The 24,356-nt window shown below is 45.4% G+C and overlaps 1 protein-coding gene across 1 annotated transcript in view; it reads left to right on the top strand.

Annotated features, from left to right (window-relative positions):
• The first annotated feature begins 1,621 nt into the window (after positions 1 to 1,621).
• Positions 1,622 to 24,356, top strand: part of LOC125941349 (uncharacterized) — a 63,663-nt gene continuing 40,928 nt past the window's right edge. The window contains exon 1 of the mRNA XM_049658395.1: positions 1,622 to 1,762. Coding sequence (XP_049514352.1) covers positions 1,635 to 1,762 — 128 coding nt within the window. The 5' untranslated portion in view covers positions 1,622 to 1,634. The remainder of the gene's footprint in view (positions 1,763 to 24,356) is intronic.

Here is a 24,356-nt window from a genome sequence, read left to right as displayed (position 1 = left end):
TCTTAGTGAGGAAATGGGTGTTCGGCTGCTTGATCATCGTCCTATGGCTACAGCGAAACTGTTGCCTCCGTGGCGGTGGCAGCTCACAGAGTGTGACACATCGTTTGTACAGGTTACTAAAGACGCACCAGAGGCACATATCAAAATTCATTTCCTCGAACTCCGGTCCGTGCACTGAGTTTTACACAGACGCTTCTAAGTCACGTGCGGGGGTGTCTTTTGCAGCCGTCGGCCCATCCTTCTCAGAATACGGTGTATTGCACCCGGAAACAAGTATCTTTACGGCTGAGGCCCATGCACTATTGTCGGCTGTGAATCATACAAGGAAATCAAAATCTCAAAACCTCAAAGAGCAATTGTATTTACAGATGCCCTAAGCGTCGTAAAAGCACTGATGTCACTCAGCAAACACAAAATTCCTGTACTTACTGAGCTCTATTCCGTTCTGTGTAAAAGCATATATATCTAACCAGCGTGTGATTATATGCTGGGTGCCTGGCCACAGAGGCATCGAGGGCAATGTGCTAACACCAGTTGGTCACATCAACTACATCGCAAGCTATTAATCCTGCCGCTGCTATCCCTTCCACAGATCTGAAGCCTTTTCTTGCGAAGGAAACTGCGAGGCCACTGGCAGCGCTTGTGGAACGCTGAAACAAATGATAAGCTTCACTTTATAAAACCACAGATAGGTTTCTGGCCCTCCGCAACGAAAACACGACAAACTGATGTCCTATTCTGTCGTCTCAGGATAGGACATACATATGGCACCCACAGTTTTTTGCTGACTGGTGATGAACCACCAACCTGTGGTAGATGTAGTGAGAGGCTGACCATCCTCCAAGTCCTCCTGGAGCCGAAACAGAGAGAAAGAAATATTTTCCTCAAGCGTACCGGTATCATGTCCCTCTTTCTCCCATCATGTTTCTTGGTGAAGAACCGCTTTTTAATGCCAAAGTTGTCGTTGATTTCTTGAACGATGTGGTCCTGCATGTTATTAGCCCAATAAGATCGTAGCGCATCCTCTCTCCAGAGGATACCACATTTTGCATATCGTATCATTTTTTCGCAATGTATTTTTCATGTTCATAGTACGCCTCATTAGTCATGCCATAGTCTTATTACCTGTAGATTTTACGCCCTTTACAGCGACTATTTTAGGCCCCTTTACAGCCACATCTCATTTACTTCTCAGAATTCATTGCTCCACTGCAAACTTACTAACACTGACATGACACTCTTTGGCCATACCTGGCCCTTACGCCACTAAACCACACTCATTCATTCATAAACAAATGTCTACAAATTTTATAAGGACGCAAGTCAATTATCGTTCTTGACGTAACAGTAAATTAGCGGCTTTTGTTTTGAGCGACGAAAGCAAGTCAATTGTCATTCTTGACGTAACAGTAATTAAGCGGCTTTTCTTTTGAAGGATGGACACAAGTCAATCAGCATTGTCGACAAACTGCTCACCTCAGGCAGCTGATCTTCGCGTATGATGTGACTTTTTAGCTAGACAATAATGCTTGGGTACAGCGTCATTCGGGTCACGTGATCAGAATGAAAGAGCATTTGCTGAGCGCCGTGTAGACGATCTTCCATGGTTCTTAATCTGTCACGTCTTCGCAGAGATGAGAACCTTCCGGCGAGCAGTGCCTGCTACACGACGTCAAAGCGCACAGCCAAGTTGCGGACCAGGTTCGGAACGGACATCAGAAAGCGGGTGTGAACCTCCGAAAGCGACCTGGCTGCTAAGCAGGTAAGTCGGCACTTGCTACACGCATTCGCGTTCTAGAAAAAAAAAATACTGCAGACTTGTGTGGCCTTGCAGAATCACAACCCAATTACCAGCCAAGCTGTTTATTTCAAGCAGTTGCAACAAAAAATGTGGTTGATCCCTCTTATATAGGAATCGGTATAGAACACGAAAGTGAAACGTGTCTTCACAGAAGTAGTGTAATGTTTATTGCACATTGATATATAATGTCTATTGGTGTTTTGTGGCTAAAGCGCCCTTAGGCGTTGATGCACCCACGCTGACGCCTGGTGGCACGTCTCCTCCATCACGACTACCAACGTCGATGACCATGAGCAACCGTCGTGCATATGGAAGCTGCACTACGCTGCACACGCTAGCACAACGCGAAAGACGAAGCACGTAACTGACACACTAATACAACGCGCAAGACAAAGCACGTAACTGAATCGTCAACGAGTCAAATCAGCGCGTACAGCGCGTCGTAATTGCAGCCTCCGCGATCAACTTCAGAAACATTTTCAGAGCTAATTGCGGAGGCCACGCTCCGCTGTGCTGAGTATGGTGAACGCCACCTAGGCGTTCACCGTTGGTAGTGCTTCTTGATGCCAGCGTCCCTTCGAATGCTGGCATCGAGGCGTCGGAGTGCTGAGACCACCGAAGCGTTCACTGTCGGTGCGCGTTAGTGTCATAATGCAGTACTTCTCTTTTCTGCTCGTAGGCGGCGGCACCGCCCCGAGCAAGAGCGCGGGTACACGGAGGAGTGTTAGATATATAAGGCGCGTCTGTGTAGCTCTCTGCAAATGCGTTTGTGGCGCAATGGGTTAAACGCTCGGCGATCTATCGTCGCGGACCGAGAGGTCGTGGGTTCGATTTCCAAATTTTGTATGTTTGTGGAACTTTTTCTTCTGGTTTCTTTCTTTGTATTATGTTCTATGACGTATTTCCGTGACGGAAATACGTCAGTGAAGTCTTGGTGGACCCCGGCATAAAACACTTTCGTGTTAAAAATTGAGTTGCCTGTTATAAAAGCACAGAATTTAAAACGTTGCCCAATATTACGTGTTCATTTACAACCTTCCCAGCATATAACGTTTTCGGGAACTTGGTATGAAAGGTTACAAATGCAGTAATTGATCCAAACCCCTTTTATGTTGCGGAAACATTGGCCATAATCTAGCTCCATTTTTACCATATGTGAGCTTCCTGGCGTTCACATTTCCCTCAGGGCAGCAGGTTATAAATTTTGCGTTGTTCCATCAACACAGTTACAAATATCCGGATGGCCTGTATACGTAATCTCACTCCTAAGACAGATTTTGTCCACAAAATTTAATTTCGTTTGCACGATACTTATAACTATACAAAATATAAGCAAGATGCCGTTTTTAGTTCATCAAGAACACTGGGTAAATCTACTGCGAACCTCGAATAACGTAATATTGAGAAAATACATGGTACATTATTTGCTTATACAGCGTTTATAATCCGGCCTTTGACTTTAAAGTTTCGTCATCTATTGCACTGGAACATGACCTCCTTTTCAAACAAACACAAAGTTGTTATCAAATAGAGTTATCTCGGATTATTGGGTAGCTTAGCTGCTAACGGCATTATGGCACTTTCGAAAACTTGCTTAAATTTTTTGCAGGGACAGTATTTATTCCAAATGCATTTACCTTCGCGCCCATACCTGCCGATAGGCTTCCACCCATATTCGCAACATGTTCTGGGTAACATTTTTTTTTTTTGTTCTGCCAGAAAAACTGGCTCCATTCTGCGCACTGGTGACACACATTTAACGTTCCGGAATTTATGTCTACGTAATTTATTACAAAATCGTCAAATAACTAGATCACTCTCAACATTACCTGCACATCACCCATTACCTGGCCCTTAGTTTCACCGAAGCAAGGTGCCTCGTTGAGTACACCGAGGACACCACACTTGCCACTTAAGAGGAAGCTTGAGTTCGGGGGCTCCTATCTGACTAAATGGGAAAGGAGAAATCGTTTCCCTAGGCAACCAGCGAATCATATTTAATTAGTTTTGTTTTGTATTAAAGAAAAAGTTAAAATTAATTGAATTTTGCAAGCGGATTTTTATTCAGGGCATGGATGTTTTTACAAATAATTGCAAATTTTCAGAAAACGAAACTATTAAGTTAAGAACTCTTGTACCTCAGCAATCAAAGCCGGTATCCCAAATTTGTAAACTGCATCTAATAGTACATCTAAAGCCGACAAAATTGATGTATTGTACATGGCTATTGAATACATGATGGCTGTTGAATGCGAAAAGAATTTTGGCAAAACCTGTGTAAAACATTAGATCAAATTCACGTAAAATATAAATGAATCCATGAAATTTATTCGCTTTGGATTTTCCAACGGACGCAGTTTACGGAACTGCGATATCTATTCTTGGTGCACAGTTAAGGATTTGTAAACTTCATGCTTTTATTGTTTTGTCACTTACCAATCCGTAAAACAATTTAGGCCCAGAGGCTATCTAGAGTCCAAAATCGGCCTAGAGGTTATCTCAGGAACGCATTTCAGCATTTTACATGCATTTGAATAAGTGTAATCGGAGTTGGTGCCGAGCTAAAGCTTCCTCTTAAGGTGGCATTTCTATAAACATGAAGTTTCTGAAACCCAAAGTTCGCTCGTGACGTTGCGAAACGTTGCGGATTACGGCTGCGTAACACTTGCGAACGCTTGCTTAAAATCGTATTTTTTTTTTTTTTTTGCAAAATCTGTACTTGATCCACACGCATTTCACGTAGCACACAAATTTTTCGGAGATGTCTGCTCATTTGTGTTACCTGTGCTCTTGATCGCACATGTATTTAAGTCATTGCAGGGGACTAAATTTTATGCCGCACGTAAAGTACTCTTATAATGCTCCGGAGCGTTTGAATGCGGAATTTATTAGAAATGCCGACATTAACCAACATATTTGGATCATTTCGTACGCATTAGCCATAACTTGCGTCTTATTTTCAGGAAATATTAACAAGGTACCTTGCTTAATTAACCGAAGACACCGGTGAAACCAACTACAAACCTGGCTTGAGGCATGAACGTACGGAGGGAAACCAGGGTTTAGTAATTATGTGCAAAGCTTCAATTTAAGCATGGATCACGAAAGTTTCACCACCACTTACTCTTAACATTACCATTATTTTCACCAATTTTGAAGGTGGCGTCTTGCGCCGTTGTTTTAGGACTTTGGCAAATACACCGAATAAAGGCTGTGTGACAGTCGTCAATGCTCGAATAAGTACCTTTCTACAAAGGCTGTTTTAGTCTACAGAGATGAAACAGTTATCGTTCGTCACACGTGGCATGCTTCCAACTCCAACGAAACAAGAACATCGCGTCTAGTGTAGTTAATCAAGGAGACCACAGAACGACAACTGCCGTGTATGAAGTGTAAAGATAGGGATAAAATGATTATTCAGTAATTATTTTCAAAGCCCATAATTAGCCTAAGCACTTCAAGCTGTCGGTACACGTCACCCATAGACTTACCACCATTTCATTTAAATGTGAAATTTCTGTCTTTTATGAATCTCCAACTGAAGAGGAACACGTTTTAGGCGTTTAATATACCGAACCTCAAACGAGTGGTAAACAATTTTAGTTTTACTCCTAAATAACACATACTATTAAGAATTCGGCCTAACAATTCTCGCATTTCCTTATATACAGTTTTTTAGTGATTTAGTTTTTTTCAAGGATTTATTGGCAAAAAGCAAAACGGCAAAAAACTGGCATATGGCGTTTTCCAGCGCTACGAGTCGCATTAACAGCTTTGCTGTAATAGCGTCTTACACCGTTATCATCACTCAGATCAGCCAGCAGATAAGAGAGAGAGAAAAGCATAAATGAAAGACAGGGAGGTTAACCAGGACTGAGCCCGGTTGGCAACCTTGCACTGGGGGAAAGGAAAGGGGAGGGAAAGATTAAGAGAAGAAGAGAAAGTCCGATGTGGATATCGCCGACGCCGACATATAAGTTTTCTGCTCTATATCACATATGGTCACTGAGTCCAGATCACAGACGGTCACTCAAGCCAGTAGCTTTCGAAAATCGCAGCAGAGCTTTTATGGTCTTTAGTAGCTGCGGTATGCGAGACCATGGTCCAAAGATCTTGTTCAAGGTGAATGTTTTAACGGCGGAGCTGTTTAAGCCGGCCGTAATGTGTGCCGACTGTCACTGCGTTACTTAGCAACCACCTCGCGGACCGTCGCGCGCTATGCTCGGGGGGGGGGGGGGAGAAAGAGAAAATGAGAGCGAGAGAGAAAGAACTTGTAGCAGCACCAACGAGGCAACGCGCAGAGGTGCTGCGGACGCCATCCGTGCTTCGCCGTTTCCCCGCATTAGCGCCGAACGCTCGCGGTGTCGGATGGATGGATGGATGGATGGATGGATGAGGCTGAACCCTTTAAATCGGGCGGTGGCATACGCCACCTAGCCATGACTATTAACATAATTTGTACTTTGTGGTGGGTGAAATTTCACCCCTGCCTTGATTTTATCCACCAATCAGATAGCCTCTGTTTGGTTATTTCTACCCGCTTAAAGTCTATTTTGCCTTCACTGTCCCTAAACCCCAATGCTTTGAAAAAATCAGCCCCGTTGCCTTGCACTGTAGGGTTAAGCCCTTTACAGAAAAGTATGAGGTGTTCAGCCGTTTCCTCTTCTTCTCCACACGTACAGCACAACGTGTCTATACCTTGGTACTTGACTCGGTACATCTTAGTCCGCAATACTCCCGTCCTGGCTTCAAACAACAAAGAGCTTCCCCTAGAATTATCGTAGATATTTTCTTTGGCAATTTCTTGCTTGAAAGTTCGGTATGTTTCCAGTGCTGATTTCGTCTGCATCCCCGTTTTCCACACACCCCTCTCTGTTTCCTTAACCTTTTTCTTAACCGCTGTTTCCTGGTTTGCACCCCTCCTGCAGTCCAAATATTTGATTGACATTTTTCTGGTCAGCTTCCTCCATTTTGTATCAACATTCCTCATGTACAAATAACTGAAAACTCTCCTTGCCCACCGCTTTTCTGCCATTTCTCTCAATCGCTCCTCAAATTCTATCTTGCTGCTGGCTTCCCTGCCCTCGAATGACGTCCATCCCATGTCACCCTGTACCCCCTGATTTGGTGTATTTCCGTGTGCTCCCAGAGCCAGTCTACCTACCCCTCGCTGCTTAACTTCCAACCTTGCTCGAACCTCTGATCTCATGCACAGGACCGCATTGCCGAAAGTCAAACTAGGGACCATAACCCCTTTCCAAATCCCTCTCACCACTTCGTACCTATTGTAATTCCACAGTGCCCTATTTTTCATCACAGCTGCATTTCTGCTACCTTTAGCCGTCACATATTTTTCATGTTCCGTTAGGTACTCAGCCCCATTGTTTATCCACACTCCAAGATATTTGTCCATGACTGCAGCAGGCGCCTCTGGCGGCGGCTCGGCCGAGCTCCCACCAGCTGCGCCCTATTGCGCATGCGCGGTGACGTCATCCCGGTGTGTCGTCTGCTGTGCGCCGCCCGTACACTGTGCATTGCATTCGCCCCACTTGCCCTACGTGTGCTCGGACTGCAAGTGCTTCGCGAGGCGTACCCCGATGCCACGGACCACGAGGAAATGCTTATACACTTCGCATAACTTAGCATACCTTGGAATTACTTCGTATAACTTAGCATCACTTATTATAACCGGGACCAGCTAGGAACCGACCAGCTTCGCTGTGTCTTTAGCCTTGCGCCACTAGTGCAAGCTACCCCAATTTTTTTTATCCAACTGATTTAGAGCTGTCCGCAGGTCCCGTCTTTCCTTTTCAAGAGATGGGCAGTAGCATAGGAGGCGTTCCATATTATCCTCGACACCACAGACATTGCACTCGTTGCTATTGGTCATTCCATTCAGACATGCACATGCATTGGTGAATGCAATGGCTCAGCGTAATGGCACAACATTGCTTCCTCACTCTGCGGAAGCCTAGGTAATGCCGAGAGAATGCAATGGATGCTGGGTAAAGTCTGGTTTGTGCCACTTCTCCAATGTCATGCGGTGCGCTAGCTTGCTTAAGTTATAGGCTGCGTCAGTTTTCGATATAGGTATAGAAACAGGTTTTCTTTTTCGTGTGCTTTCCTAGCAGCTTCGTCGGCGAGGTCGTTACTAGACATAACGCAATGACCCGGCAGACACTGAAACACGATGTCGTGTACTTTCGCGATCAAATGGCGGCGCGTTTCTCGTATCTCCGAGACGAGTTGCTCACAGGACCCGCGACGAAAAACTGACAAATCACATTGTACGACCGCTTTTCAGTCGCAGAATATTACTCGCTGATTATCCGGTTGGTTATATAATCGACGGCTCCTCGTTGGGCAACAGGCTCCGAACCAGTCGATGTTGTGACATGAGAAATCTTGTATCTGGTGCCTATTGATCGTGATGGGATAACCACTGCACCGCTGGAGCTGGTCTGAGTGGAAGAGCCATCCGTATATATGTGGACTCGGTCAAAGTAGAAAGTATGCAAGCAATACAGAGTTCTTGCTTCAAAGTCAAGATGTCTAGACAAGTCAGTCTTCTTTCGTATTCCTCGAAAGGAAAGACGCACATCAGGTTCGTGTAAACACCACAAGGCTGACGGTGAACGTGCCGAGGGTGTGGAAGCAACACCACCTAGATAGCACAATGCCTACGCACTTCGTTCATGACATCATGCTACCTGGCCCGACTGCCATAGAATCTAATGGGGATGCTTCCCCGTAAACAACAGTGATTTTGATGTCACCGCTTTCGGCAATGAATATTTCGGGCCAAGTAGCATGACGTCATAAATTGGAGTGCGTAGGCCTGTGCTATTAGGTGGTGTTGGTGAAGGCCGACGGTGAGTGCTGATTACGTTGGAAAATGACACCACCGAGATAGCTTGGTGGCAACCGTGAAATCGTGATTCGTGGCAACCGTGCTCTGCGTTGTAAGCGTGTCGATGGTAGCGTATGTCGTGATCGGATGGTCTCGAGCCATTATAACTGCTCCTGCTGTTAAGGCGCTCTGCGGAGGCCGAGGTAAACGCGTAGTGTCTGTGTTTACACGCTCTTAAGTGCTCGAAGATCTGACTTGCAAGATTTAGAAAGCGCGTGAGAACTATAGCATAGGAATCCGATAAGAAGTGCTCGGTACAACTCTATAGCATAAACCCCACTGATGATCCCCATGTTTTGCCGGCGATGAATTTGAACACACGGACAATAGATGTTTGCGTATTCTTTAAGTGGGCAACCTGAGGGCTCCAGGAGAGGTCCCGGTCGACAATGACACCCAAAAACCGACGATTTCTCTTGTAGGAGATAGGCTGGCCATTGATGCGTACTAGTTAACTAATCATTACTCTTCGCGTAAGAGCGAGTAATGCACATTTTTTTTCTGCCGAGATGGTTAGGATTTGTGTGCAAAGATAGCGGGATGCCTGTGTTGCTGCCTACTGCAGCCTCGCAGGAACCTGAAGGCGCGTCACTGCTGATGTCCATATGCAGATGTCGGCGTAGATTGGGACACGCACTGTTCCGAGTAGGGAGTCGGCCAGCGCAAGAAGCGCGAGGTTGAAAAGAATAGCGCTTAAAACAGCGCCTTGGAGGATCCGAAGGCACGTTGTAGTTGTCGGTAGTCGGACCATCTTCAGTACGTACAAATAAGGAAGTTCGTGTCAAGTAGCTTCGGATCCATCCAAATACTCCCCCTCTAGTGGTCACCATTGGCGTGAGAACTCGCTTACACAGCTTCGCTGTCTTTTATGCATCAGTTGATCAGATTGGCAAACATCTGCTAAGTATTTCATTTAGGACTGGCAGCGTCAAAAGAGACGGCAGGTCTCAATGATAACGGCCAACTTTCACTGATACTGCGTGACCAAACAGCAAAAGCTAAGTTAACAACTTTTGTTTGGTCGTCACGACGTTGAACACATACTAAGGCCTGGTTTAAATCGAAATGGGTGGTGTGTGTGTCTGTGTGTTGCCCGCTTGCTAAACAAGTGACACAAGTGCCGCAACGGTAAATTCAAAAGTTAGCTTGTGTACGTAACCCGCACAGATGCCGCAGGGCCCGTCGTTTGGGCGTCCACGTCACGACGAGGGAGGGGACCCGAATACCGATGGTGTCCAAGTTGCGAGTGGAAGTGGCCGCCGCCACGCACCTCGTGAGGCGGGCCGCGAACAAGAGGGAAAAAATGAAGGAACACAACGTGACGAGGCTGATACAGGCGTACGCGCTGAGCCACATAGCGTACGTCGCCGCGTACGGCGACTGGAACATAAGCGAAACCGACAAGCTGAACATGCGATCCGCAGGGCGCCCTGGGTGTACCCCAGCACACGGCCACTTGTGTGGCCACACGGTCACACGACCGCGAGGCAGGTTCTTGCAGCCATTGGTTGCGGGAGTTGGCCGACGTTGAGGTGGACTTAGGGAAATGGAGGTTTATTAACATTATTTATACAGGACTAGCACATAGTGGTAATAACAGTAATAAAGCCATCGACGGCCGACAGCAAATCGCACGCTGCGGCCCGTGGCAAGAAGGACGACTCTCTTCTCGATCTGTCTCTCTTTTTTTAACACCTTCGGTCTCTCGGGGTTACGTCATTTTCAGCCAATCGCCGAGTCCACTCAGGTGTCGTCATTTTCCTCCAGTCGTAGGGGCCCGCGCAAGTGGCGTCATATTCGGCCAATGGGGACGCTCCAAGGGCTACATTGTCCGATGGTTGACTTGCCTCTGGCGTTGCCTCCTCGCCTGGAAGCGCTCAGCTGGAGGGGACGGCTTGTCTTGAGTGACCTTCCCCAGCTGCAAAACAGCTTTGCTCGGGACCAGGGTCAACTACCTGAAGCCATGCCAGCCTCCCGTTGCACTCTCGGGGAGAGTCAAGCAGGGGGGGGGGGGGGGGGGGACAAAAGCACGAGGCTGAGATAATCAACCGATTTGCCGAGACCGATATCATGGGCGACGCGCCCCTGCGCATCAGGATTGACAGGTGACGGCGAGTGAGTGAGCTCGGAGACCTTGACAGATGTCCGTATCTAACACCACCCACAGGCTCCTCGAGCTGGGTGTACACAACACGCTCGGGGACGACGAGATCCCCGAGGCGCATAGAATCGCGCAGCTGGAGACGCTGTCTGGCACCAGATAGGGAAGAAGAATACTCGACCTGCTCGGGATTCAATATCACGAGGCGCGGGGACCAAAGGAAACACTGTCACCGGAAGTCAGGGACGCTATTCAGACGGAAAACATGCCGAATAACATACCGAATAACTTGCACCCGGTGCATGACGTGCGAAGACGTAAACGCAGGGCGGTAGCAATAATCAAGGAGCACGGAAGACGAGAAGGCGTCCCCTTCGTCGGTACCCGCGGCCCGCCGGCGACGGTGATGGCGACGGGGGACGACCACCACCACCGCCGCTACAAAGAAATGCGATAGACGAACTGGAATTACCAACACCACCATGCCTACTACTACTACGACAAAAACGGCACCGAATGGTGAAGATGACGTGTGTAAACCAGGCTGCAGGATTCTGTGGCCAAAACGATGGCAGGTGAAACTGCACCGTGGAGATGCCCTCTGCGCCGATCGCCGGTCTGTCGCTCGTGGTCCCTTCCATGCTATGGTGCTCGCCTTGCGATCACGGCCGGGTCACCACGTCATAGAGAACGAGGTTAGGTCCACTTTAGCAATGCGTGAGTCGGCGAGCGAAAGAACCGTTCAGACCGATGGCAGGAACACAAGAGATTATATTTTGCCTTAGTCGTAGGGCGAACATAGGACGTTCCAGGTTAGGGCCAACGTTACGACAGGTGGACTTGTCTCCATCAGGGGAACAACCACAAATTTCGTAGCCAGTGTTTATACAGCCCACTGTTCGACACAGTGGCTATGGCTCGATAGAACGCTTATCACACCAACGAGCTTTGGGAGAGAGCCTTGGCCAGCTCCGACCTCGAGGATCAGCAACGGCTGATTGCGAGGGCCCAGGACGCGGCCCGAGCTCAAGGCATTCTGGAATAAAGGACGCCTCTCCAAAGCTTCATTTACATCACATCACTTTATTTCCTTAGAGATCCCTCTAGGGGGTATTACACAAGGGGTGGGTTTACAATAAAGCCTCATGACGTCACTTACAAATGAAATCGGTTACATCATTCTAGAAAGTTGATGGACAAGTGATTGCTGCAATTTGGTGGGAAAGGCCATTCGATTCTGATGCTGGGCGCGCAAAAAATGAAGATGTAACGGTGCGGGTACCGTTATTTTATAATAAATTTCGGGTACCGTTATTTACCTAATAAATATGTTTATTCTCTCTCTCTCTCTCTCTCTCGATAGAGAAAGGGGAAATTCCAAGCTGAAATATACTAGTAAGATAAGAAGGAACACAATAACGAAACAGCCCATATCGTAACCTGGATGAGGGAAATAAATAAAGACGACGTTTGCGGCCAGCTCAGCATCGACACTAATTACCGAAAATTAGGTTCTGGTACAACGTGAGACAATAGCGAATATCTTATTCGGAAGAATTCATCACGCAGTGCGCGTAGCGCTTCACGATGTCCAATAATAAACAAGCAGGAAGCTTCTAACTTCTCCTGCTGTCTTTATTCTCGTATAGTGCCTGCGTTGTCATTTCGTCGTTATCGCAATCATCGTAGAGTGATCGTCATAGATTCATGCTCTTAGCATCGTCGTCACGCCGTCGTATATTGTAGTCGTCATTGTAGTCGTCATCCCGCGCATGCGTGGATGTATCACCATCATGATTCCGTTTCCTTCGTTCCACCAATGATATTCTAGCTTCGTCATTCGATTGACGTCATGTAAGCATCGTCATTAATTTTTCGGCATACTTGAAAAAAAATTAAGGTGCGATGTGCTCTCAAGCTTTGACCTTTCTTGACTGAATAATCGTAATGACTGAATACTCCCCATTTTTTTTGCCTCGGTGCACTTGCTCCGAGGCAAGTGCACCGAGCAGGCCGCGAAGGCGCTTTTGTGCGTGACGGGATACATTTTAGTGAAAGTGTAGCAACACCGGTCGGAAGTCGATTCGCGGCACGAGCTGTAGCTTTTTTAGGCGGGCCCCAGGCAATCAGGAAGCAGGATTGAGTATTGAACATACCGAGACACCGATAAAGGGCAGAATTAGGCGACCAGGAGTCAGGAAAAGACGCAGAAAGGATAAGAATAGAGAAGGTAAAATTTGCTACATTAACATGCAGGGCGGTCGTAAGCAGGAAAAATGACTGGAAATTCAAACGCAACTGAATGATGAAGCGATTAGCGTGTACGCCTTGACCGAAACGCATCTAAGAGATTTGGAGCAGCCGCCTGTTATTGACAACTTTGTATGGGAAGGGTGCAACAGAATGACCGGGTCAAGGAAAGGCGGAGGCGTAGGCGTACTAATTAGGCGAGGTCTGAAGTGGCGAAGGGTAAACGAGACATGTAAAGAGCACTTATGGATTAGTGGGACATGGCAAGGTAAAAAGACGTGGCTGGGAGTAGCTTACCTATGGACAGGTAGTGATAGCAGGGAAAAAAATAAGGAATTGGTCGATTGCATTAGAAGCGATATTAATGAGTTCAGTAACTCGGGCCAGGTGATATTAGTGGGAGATATGAACGCGCACATGGACGATTTAGACGGATATACTGATTACAACGGCTCTCTAGTGCTGGATTTGTGTGATGAACAGAACCTTATAGTAGTTAACAGGGAGAATAAGTGTCATGGACAGGTAACGTGGCTATGCGGAAACAGGCAGTCATGTATCGACTACGCCTTAGTCTCAGAAATGGTCTACGAACAACTGGACCAAATGATAATAGACGAAAATGGAAAAAATAGCCTGGGAAGCGATCATAGACGTTTAGCATTAAAGTTTGGGAGAGATACCAGCGCAGAACATGAACCAATAGCCTCAGAGTTTTTAAAAATGAATGACGAGCAAATAACAGAGATCGCAAACAACATAGAGAAGAAAATTGAGGCTTTTCCTACAGCAGTCTGGGAATATAAGGAACTGGTGGAGGTTATGCAGCATGAAATAAGGCGGACACGGCAATACAATTGTTGGATTGGACAGAGGAAACCACGTAAGTGGTGGAACAAGGAAATTAAACAAGCTATAGAAGAGCGTAAAGAGGCATCTAGGGTTCATCGAGAAGCCAAAAAGTTGGGATTACAAGAAGAAGAGGTGCTCCTTAGATGGAATACATACCGAGAAAAGAAAAGGGTTGCGAGTGAGCTCGTGCAAGAGAAAATTAAATGCGCAAGTGAACGTTGGGTGCATAACATTCACAAAAGAGACAAAGGCGCCCCAAAAAGATTGTGGAACCATATAAAAGCAATCGGAGCTCCAACTAGAAACTCGCAAACGGCTATAAGGGATGAAGACGGTAACATCTATGAAGGCGATAATGCGCTACGGTACAACACAGACGTTATCAGGCATAACTTCGGTACGAGAAAAAGCGTAGTTCAGACAACAGATCCAGCAACAACAGAGAGGCCTGAGAGATCAAAATTCAGCATAGAAAAATTTTATTGGAAAAAGGCAGCAGAAAATGTCCCTAACAACACGGCAGCAGGACCCGATGAAATCCCAATACAGCTAATCAAAAACCTCGGTCCAAAAAGCAAGGCACTGCTGACTAATGCCATAGAGCAAGTGATTAGAACAAAGAATATTCCCGTTGGATGGCGTGAAAGCAAGATGAATCTCATCTACAAAGGCAAAGGAGATAAGGATAAGACGAGCTCGTACAGGCCAGTTACAGTAACGTCGGTGATATATAGAATGGCAATGCAAGCCATAAAATTAGAACTGTCGAAGTGTGTGGAGGAAAACGGTGTATTGGGGGAACTACAGAATGGGTTCAGGCCAGGCAGACGCTTAGAAGACAATATGTTTGTACTAACTCAGTGCATAGAGATTTCAGTAGCTCAGAAAAGACCTTTATGGATAGCATTTCTAGATATTAAAGGAGCTTATGACAACGTAGACAGGGAATTGTTGTGGGATATTCTTCAATACGAAGGCATAGATGACGATTTCGTGGAGCTGCTGAGGGAGATATATCGAGACAACCAAGTACAAGTGGCATGGGAAGGCCGAAAAGGAAATGAAATGGTGGGAATTCACCAAGGATTGAAGCAAGGATGCCCTCTGTCACCATTGTTGTTCACGCTTTACGTCAAGGGCATAGAAAGACGACTGGAAAACAGCGAATTAGGTTTTAATTTATCCTACATGCGTAATGGACAAATGGTGCAACAGAAGGTCCCTGGACTGATGTACGCAGACGACATTGTGCTACTAGCGGACAATAAAAAAGATTTACAGATACTCGCGAATATCTGTGGGAACGCAGCGACAAATATAGGCCTTAGGTTTATAGCACAGAGAAATCAGGGATTATGATCTTTAATGAACACACGAGTAACTTCGTGGTGTCAATTCAACAGCAAGTAATACCCATAGTGAAGCAATATAAGTACATCGGCGTACACATAAACGAAGGAAAGAATTACTCAAGCAACCACCAAGATAATCTGAAAATAAAGGGGAAGCGGAATGCAGCAATAATGAAACACAGAGCACTGTGGGGCCACAATAAGTATGAGGTGGTGCGTGGAATCTGGAAAGGAGTAATGGTGCCAGCGCTAACATTCGCAAATGCCATTATATGCTTAAAATCGGATATATTGACGGGTTTGGAAGTTAACCAAAGATCAGTAGGCCGGTTGGCTTTGGGAGCACACGGTAATACGACAAATGAGGCAGTGCATGGAGACATGGGTTGGGCCTCTTTTGAAGTCAGAGAAGCACAAAGCAAAATTAGTTTTGAAGAAAGGCTCAGGAACATGGATGAAAATAAATGGGCGGTTAAAGTGCACAAGTATCTCTACATGAAAAGCGTGGACACAGAATGGAGGAAGAGGTCAAGGAAGTTGGCAACCAAGTACAGGATAATCGAAACTGTAAATAGACAACCAGGGGTCATCAGAAAGAAAGTGAGAAATAGAGACCGTGAATTGGATGCAAAGAATGGAAACGAAAAGGACAATGGAGATTTACAAGAATGAGAAGAAAGAAATTAGAAGGGAAAATTTGTACGATAACACAAAGGGCAGTGCCTTGCTATTTGAGGCTCGAGCCGGTTGCCTAAGGACGAAAACATATCGGAACAAATATTCGGAACTAGATGAGACATGTGTATGCTGCAGTAAAGATCCAGAAACCACTCAGCACATCCTAATGGAATGCGACGGGATCCACCCAGCGCGAACCGTAGGTAACGTGCAACTCCCAGGAGCGCTTGGGTTTAAAGTGGAAGGAAACATAAACAGATCAGCCGTAGAGATCAGCAAGAGACGATTAGAGTACTGGTGGAAAAAAAGCAGGGAAAAGATGGATACGACCTGATCTCTTAAAATCATAGGCAGCGGTACAAGGTAAATTTTTGAAAAAGAAAAATAATGAGAGGTATACAAAAATGCTAAACAAAGAACATGTATAGTATACCTGATTAAATCAAGCAGGCTAGGTGACTATTTGTCGCCGCCCCGTTTCAAAGGGGATGCCAATAAATCATCATCATCATCATAATATTAATTTTTCGGCATACTTGAAAAAAAATTAAGGTGCGATGTGCTCTCAAGCTTTGACCTTTCTTGACTGAATAATCGTAATGACTGAATACTCCCCATTTTCTCCCGATTTTCATGTGATATACGAGGCGTATGTGGAGTCCTCACTGAAATAAGCTGACATGTTGGACAGCGGGCACCAATGGAGAACTCGATTGGCCGTGTGTAAGCGGCATCAGCGAAAGCTGACGAGCAACTTCCTCACGGACGAACTCCTTGATCTGTAGCAGCAGCGAAGTGTAATCCGAGGCAACAGCCAAGCTCGACATAGAAGTGGCTTGTGGAGGAGATTGGCGGGTGGCTACGGGTTGTTTGCGTAGTTCGACAAAGCTTTGACACAGACTGACCAGATACTGTTGCCAGATTTTTCGTCAACAGCATCTGGAAGGCGTCGTCTTCAATGATTTTTAAGATATGTCAGATCTTCTTGGCATCAGCCATTCTGACGTCAACACGGTTGCAGAGGTCCACAACATCTTCTATATAGCTGGTGAATGTCTCTCCGCTCTGTTGGGCACGACCACGCAAACGGCAGGGCGTCCGAATGCCTCCGTTACGCTAGCTTTGAAGGCCACCCACGTCGCGAGATCACGTTCGTGGTTTGGGTGCCACACGCTGGCGACACCGCTCAAGTAAAACGACACGTAATTCCGCTTTTGCGTGTAGTCCCAGTGGTTTTGGATGCTCACTCGGTCGTAGTCAGCGTCATGATCTTCAGTACCACTGAACATGGGTGGGTCTCGTTGACGTAGCGGGCCAGGGCAAAGCACGGTAGTCACCGGAGCAGCGGGTTGGGCTTGTGGTGGTCCTTGTTCCGGCATAATGAAGATGGGCTGTAGTGTACGGTTGCGAAGTTCTAGATTTCCTGTTGTACCCAGCAGCTCCACCAATTGTAAAGAGGGTTTAGTCGCGTCGTATAGCAGCAGCGGCAAACGAAGCACCAGTAGATATAGGGCGTAGCCAGAGAGCGAACTGGATGATGATGATGATGATTATGATGATGATGATGATGCCTCAACACTTAGCACACCCCACTGAGGGGGATAGGCCACGAACCGGGTGGTGTTATGATAGAAATTTAAAATAAATTAATTTATAAATGCATAAGTATAAGAATAAAAATAAATGACTAATTGAAAATGAGAAATAAAGCAATAATAAAAGAATTAAGTAGTCTATACTAAGTTAGCCAGCCTTGCCTGAATAGGAATAGTAATATGAATTTAATAATAAATTAAATACAGCAAAGTAAATACGTAGATTTTGAATAATAATAATAATACTAATAATAATAATAATAATAATAATAATAATAATAATAATAATAATAATAATAATAATAATAATAATAATGGTTTTGTGACTTTGCTTTTTGAATTTGCTAAAGCTATAATTTAATGAAGGATAAATAAAGCAATCACGTAAAAATGGGAAAATATTAATAAGGCAATGTTTTTGTGTCACATAGAAAATTATAGATGGCTCGGCAAACATTTCCGTGGCCATATCCTAACACCGTGGCTCCAAGTGAGAGTAAAACTGAACTGCTTAACGGCAGTCCTAGATTACGAAGTGGGATTTCTAAACATCGTTGTCGATGATTAGAAAACCGCCGACAGAATAATAAAAAGCGATCGATAGATTCTGGCTCATTGCAGAGGTAGCATAATGGTGATGCCGCCAGACCACATCTGTGCAAGTAAAAATTTAGTTGTAGAATACGGCAACGCAGTCTTGTAAATTTTAGTTCGAATTGCCGGTTGGGACACCACTGTTGATTCCAAGAATAATTTAGATGTATAAAGTTTGTTGATTTTGCTAGTGCGAGGCTTTTCTTGTCTTCAGTCAAAGAAAACTGCCTATATCTGGCTGCAGTGATATACGCAGTTGCCGGCAGCACAGATATAGCCGGACCCTTTAAAGAAGCTCGTGCTAAAGAATCAGCTATTTCATTAAGTTGGATGCCTCGGTGGCCTGGTACCCATACTAAATGAACTAACTTTAAGTGTGGAGGAGCTCATGTATAAAACGTGTTTAAAGCTGTCAAATTTGTAGATGCGTTAAGCGCGCTGCATGCAGAAAGTGAATCTGTGACAATAATAACTTTTGTAACACGTAGCGGTAACTTTCGCAATGCAAGAATTATTGCCAGAAGTTCGGCCTGAAAAACTGATGTGTAATCTGGCAGGCGAAGTGAAAAATACCAATCGAGGGATGGTGAGTATATTCCCACGCCTGCCTTCTCTTCACACGAGGAAGCATCAGTCGCTATTACATTTATTGGGAAATGGGTCAAATAATCTTGCAAAAGGGCATTCAAATATGTTGGTGGCAGCAGTTTTGCGTTTTGGGGGAAAATATCCGCAAATTTTATTTTAAAGGACAATGTGGACCTCTCAAACAGAATGATTTCCCTCATGCGAACATTTAAAGGTGCTAATTGTGCCTGCATAAATACAACCTGTGGGGTATGTAACCGAGGCCACGTGATCTCAAAAAATGAATTTGGTTCACTAATAAATATATATTCTGTACGTCTAAGAGGCGATTCATAAGCCCTTCAGTAGGTTTGAACCATAAGCATACAGAATCGCGTGTGAAGAGAAGGTAAGCGCGCTTCCTGGTATAACACATTATTAGCAACGAATTTAGGCAGGCCTAAACATATTCGAAGAGCTTCTCTCTCTAAAAGAACAAGTGGTCTTATTTTATATTTTGCACCTCCGGAAAACAAAACACATCGAAATTCTAGAATCGGTCGTACATACATACGGTAGATCATAATTAATGTGTCACTTCGCATACCAGATCGCCGGTTACTGATTCTACGTAATAAACCTACAGCTCGTGTCCCTTTCGTTGCAATATTTTCTATGTGAGAACGCCAGCTAAGTTTTTCATCATATGTGATACCCAGGTACTTAAGTGACTCTATATACTTGTGGAATTGTTCTCTGATCATATACTAATGATAAATGTGTCGGCCCGGAAAGCGGAAAGACAAGGACTGCACTTTTGCTTACGTTTAGAGACAGGTGAAGAGTGTGAAGCCACGTCTCTAGCATACTGAGGTATGTTTGCAAGGACATGTAAAGGGAATTTATGTCTCTTTCTGTCGCGAAAATTGCGATGTCGTCTGCATAGACATAGAGAGGAACTTCCCGGCGCAGTGGAATTGAACTCATCAACAGGTTAAATAGGACAGGAGACAGAACAGACCCCTGGGGCACCCCCCTTGTCTGATTGAATTTTGTTGAAGAAACGCCGTTTTGAAAACAATAAAATTTTCTGTTTCTTAAAAATGCAAAAATCCATGTCGTTATATATCTCAGAAAATTGTAGGACTGTAATCTGTCCAGTAGTAGTGGGTACTCGACACTGTCATAAGCTTTCGCTTTCGCACTAAAGCACTCAATTATTTTCTATTTCGAGCAAGTTGGATACGGCTTTCCAAGTCTACATGCGCACACCAAATAGAGAGACCAGGCCGGAAACCTATTTGACTTGGGCTCAGTAACGAATTTTTAGATATATGATCTATCATGCGATCATATAGAACTCTTTCAATAAGTTTTACCATATTTGAGGTAAGAGAAATAGGTCGAATATTGTCAAGATTGTAGCCAGCTCCTTGTTTTTTAAGTAGCGGAATTATTTTGGCTGTCCTCCATTCTTGAGGAATCCAAGCATTTTTTAGAGAATAATTCACGGTGTTTAGAAGTTCCTCAGGAGATATTGCAAACAAAATTTTTAGCATGGCATTGGAAATGCCATCAGGACCTGGTGCTGAGGCAGGCAAAGATCTAACGATATTGGAAAGCTCCGACACTGTGACTTCCACAAAGTCATCCGCGATTGTCGATTCGGCAAACGTGATGTTAAGCGTTGAGCTAATCCCTTTCCTATGAATTCTAATGAAGCAGATATCTCGCGTGGTGAAAGAATTATCGATGTAGTATTCGCTGATGTCGGTATGAACTTTCTATACCGAAGGAATCAGAACAGTGCTTTTTTGTTGTTAGGCTTAGAGAGGAATTCATGATGTTTTTTATCATATTCGTCTTTGGCATTCGATACAGTTCTCTTAAATGTGGCAGCTGCAAACTTATAATCACTCCAGTTACTCGGAGACTGATTGTAAAGTAGTTTTTTCCAAGCGGCTTTTCGTCTTTTATACTCCGAATTCCACCAAGGAGAGTGAGTACGTGTATCTTTGTTAATATTGAACTGAGATCTTGTATATGAACTTTTTAATACCGCGCAAAGACTCATGGCTTTGATGTCATCCGGCACCGTTATCTGGGAGGTGAGGGTCGCTTTTAATACACTCTGAAATTTCTGGTAATTGACAAAAATTCGCGCTGGAGACTCTAAAGAAGTAAGAGGGCACAGAATATCAAATCTAATGGGTAGATGGTCACTGTTTGAGGCAGAGTCGACTGTAGACCAGGAAGTGACGGACATCCCCGAACTGGCAAATGTTAGATCCAATGCTGATTTATAACTGCCTTGAATAAACGTAACTGTTTTCGTGTTTAAGCAACAAAAAGTTTGATTAATTGCCCAGTACGATAATCTTTTTCCACATGAGTCTGTTCGGAAACCCCAAGCCACATGGTGTGAATTAGTCTCCCGCTATCACAATGTCTTTCCTACAAGATTTTACAACAGTATTAAGGTATCGAATATCTTGAACACCTGCGGGAAAATATGTATTAACTAAAGAAAACGGAGAACAACCAGGAATAGTTACATCTATTGCTAGTATCTCGCACTCCGTAGACATATACTGATATGATATTGTTGCTTTGTGGCATATTTTATTTGTTATGAGGAAAGCGAGTCCTCCGCCTCTCTTTTGGAGCGAACTGGGTACGAGCCGCACGATGGCTTGCTTGCTTGCTTCCTTCCTATGCCATGGCGCATACCCACTACGGGGGATTGGCCAAGAAGCCGGCGGTTAAACGGGTGAGGCGGGGGGAGAAAACTTGAGGGAAAAATTAATGGTGAGGGTACAGTTGAAACTGATGTTAGAAACGGGTGAGGCGGGGGGGAGAAAACTTGAGGGAAAAAGTAATGGTGAGAGTACAGTTGAAACTGATGTTAGAGCCGTCTTTTTTAAAAACAAATCTTATAGGAAATCATGTGCTTTTTGAAAGGACAGCAAGCTTGAAGGTAATAAATTTCATTCAGTTTAATTGGAACTTTGTAAACTAATAAACAATAAAAATCAGTAAATTAACTAGGTATTCTCCTTGTGTCACCAAGGAACTCACATACGGCCCTGCATACGTTCCTGTGGCTAAAACCCAGTGTAGATGCCCCAAAGGATAGAATGTTTTCAGTGTTTATAGCGATGCCTAATTTCGGAACGGAATTTCGAAGTATTTCTTTCTCTGGATTGCGAATCGGCGGCAGGTTAATAAAAAATGATCAATGGTTTCAGTTTTTTTTTGCAGAAATTGCATAGAGGGGGACATCGCCAGACCTGACCTGTGTAGATAAAAATTTAGGGGCGGAGTACGGCATTGTAATTTTATAACGGAGATTTCCAATTTACGTGTGGGACACCATTGATTGTCCCAAGGGTAAAGCAAATGTTTTAAGTCTGTGATTTGGAATGTCTGTTTTGCAGACTAATTTAAAAGAGATAGTTTTCTAAACCTAGCCGCTGTGATATAAGCAGAAGTCCGCAGAATAGGGATGCACGTGCGAGTGCGTCGGCCATTTCATTTAAAAACAAACCATGGTGACCTGGCACACATATTAAACGCACCAGACTTAAGGTCGAAGGGATTAATGTTTCTAGTTCATTCAAAACTGTATTGTCTGATGATGAGGTGAGTGCTGTGCACACTGACAACGAATCGGGTACTGTTACAGATGTCGAAGAATTTCTTCCAGAAAGTTTTCGAAGAGGTAATGCAATTGCTAATAATTCTGCCTGAAATATAGGTGTGGAATCAGGAAGTCGCATTGAATAGGACCAGGATAGCGCCTGAGAAAAAAATGCCTACACCCGCTTTCTCGTCACACACTGATGCATCCGTCGCTATTACAGTATTGATTTTCATTTGCGCTAAATTATCTTGTAATAATCCGCTTAGATATTTAGTTGGCAGGAGTTTAGCATGGGAAGGAAATATTGTTACGTGTAGCTTATGTCCAAGGCTATTTACAATTTATTTACAGGGAAGCTAACGGAGGCCAAATGGCGACGCTATATCAAGCGGGAACACGTCGTCTTCCTGCTCCTCGGTACTGTGGCAGCTCTTCCGTATTATCACCCCCGGCAGTTGAAGCACCGTCCTGATGCTTAAGCTACACATCCGCGGTGACAGGTGTGTGGTATGGCTTTAGTCTCGCCACGTGAACGATGTCACTTGCAGCTGACGATGACGTGACATCGTGACATCGGTCACTTGTCGCCCCACACGGTATGGGCCAGTGTAGCCCGACAGCAGCTTTTCGAAAAGGCCCACACGTCGAATGGGTGACCAGAGAAGCACCAGAGAACCCGGAGAAAATTGCACGTCGCGATGGTGGCAATCATAGAGGCGTCTCTGATGCTCCTGTGAGGCCTCGAGACGGGTGCGGGCGAGCTGGCGCGCGTGGTCGGCGTGTGCGATCGCGTCGCGGGCGTATTCAGTGGCTGAACATGCGGGCGAGGGCAGCAACGCGGGTTCTCGGGCATATAGGAGATAGAATGGTGAATAGCCGGCGGTGTCGCGACGCGATGAATTATACGCGAACGTCACATATGGTAAGTGAAGATCCCAGTCGTGGTGGTCGGCCGCGACGTACTTCGAAAGCATGTCGGTCATGGTCCGGTTGAGGCGCTCCGTGAGGTCTCCGTTGGTCTCTGGGTGGTAGGACTTGCTGAACTTGTGCTTTGTCGAGGAGGAGCGGAGGATGTCCTCGACGACTGCCGAGAGAAAGCTGCGGAGCACCGTGCACTAAAATGATGTCGTAGAGGAGAAAGTCAGCAACGTCAGTAGCACAACTTGTCGGGAGGGCTCTGGCGATTGCGTACCGCGTAGCGTAATCAGTAGGGACGGCGATCCATTTATTTCCCGAGCCCGAGAGAGGAAATGGTCCAAGAAGGTCTAGACCAACACGGAAAAAGGGTTCGGGCGGGCTGTCGATCGGCTGGAGACATCCAGCTGGAAGTGTGGAGGGCTTCTTCCCACGCTGACAGGGCTCGCAAGCGGCAACGTGGCGCCGCACGGAGCGGGCGAGACCCGGCCCAAAGAAGCGAAGACGTACACGGTCATACGTGCTCGAGACGCCCAAGTGTCCCGCCAAGGGAGCGTCGTGAAGTTGGCGGTGGACAGCCGAACGCAGGTGTGGTGGAATGACGAGCAGAAGGTCAGGGCCGTGTGGATCAATATGTCGTGAAATTCAATACTAATAGCACTTCCGGGTTTTTTGAGGGGAATAGTCTCGCGTATCTGAACCTTTAAGTGTTCTAGTTGTGCTTGCACAAAAAGAACCTGCGGATTGTATAGACGGGACCATGTTTCTTCAAAAAACGCAGATCTTCCATTAATAAATACCTACTGCGCTCGTCTTAATGAAGATGCGTAAATATTTAAGTAGGTCTATCTGTAAGGATGCGGAATCTGCAAACGAGTGTGGGTAATCGGGCTTCTTGATATAATACGCGTACATTGTTAGCAACAAGGTTTGGCAATCCAAGACAAATACGGAGGGTCTCTGGCTCTAGAAGAACAAGGGGATTAATCTTGTATGCTGGCCCACCAACGCACTCAAATTCCAATATGGGTCGAACATATATACGATAAATCACAATGAGAGTGTCTCTGCGTAGCCCAGAGCGGCGGTGACCGAGTT

This window comes from Dermacentor silvarum, chromosome 11, assembly GCF_013339745.2.
Source record: "Dermacentor silvarum isolate Dsil-2018 chromosome 11, BIME_Dsil_1.4, whole genome shotgun sequence".
Taxonomy (NCBI): Eukaryota; Metazoa; Arthropoda; class Arachnida; order Ixodida; family Ixodidae; genus Dermacentor; species Dermacentor silvarum.
This window is presented reverse-complemented; position numbering and strand designations above follow the sequence as displayed.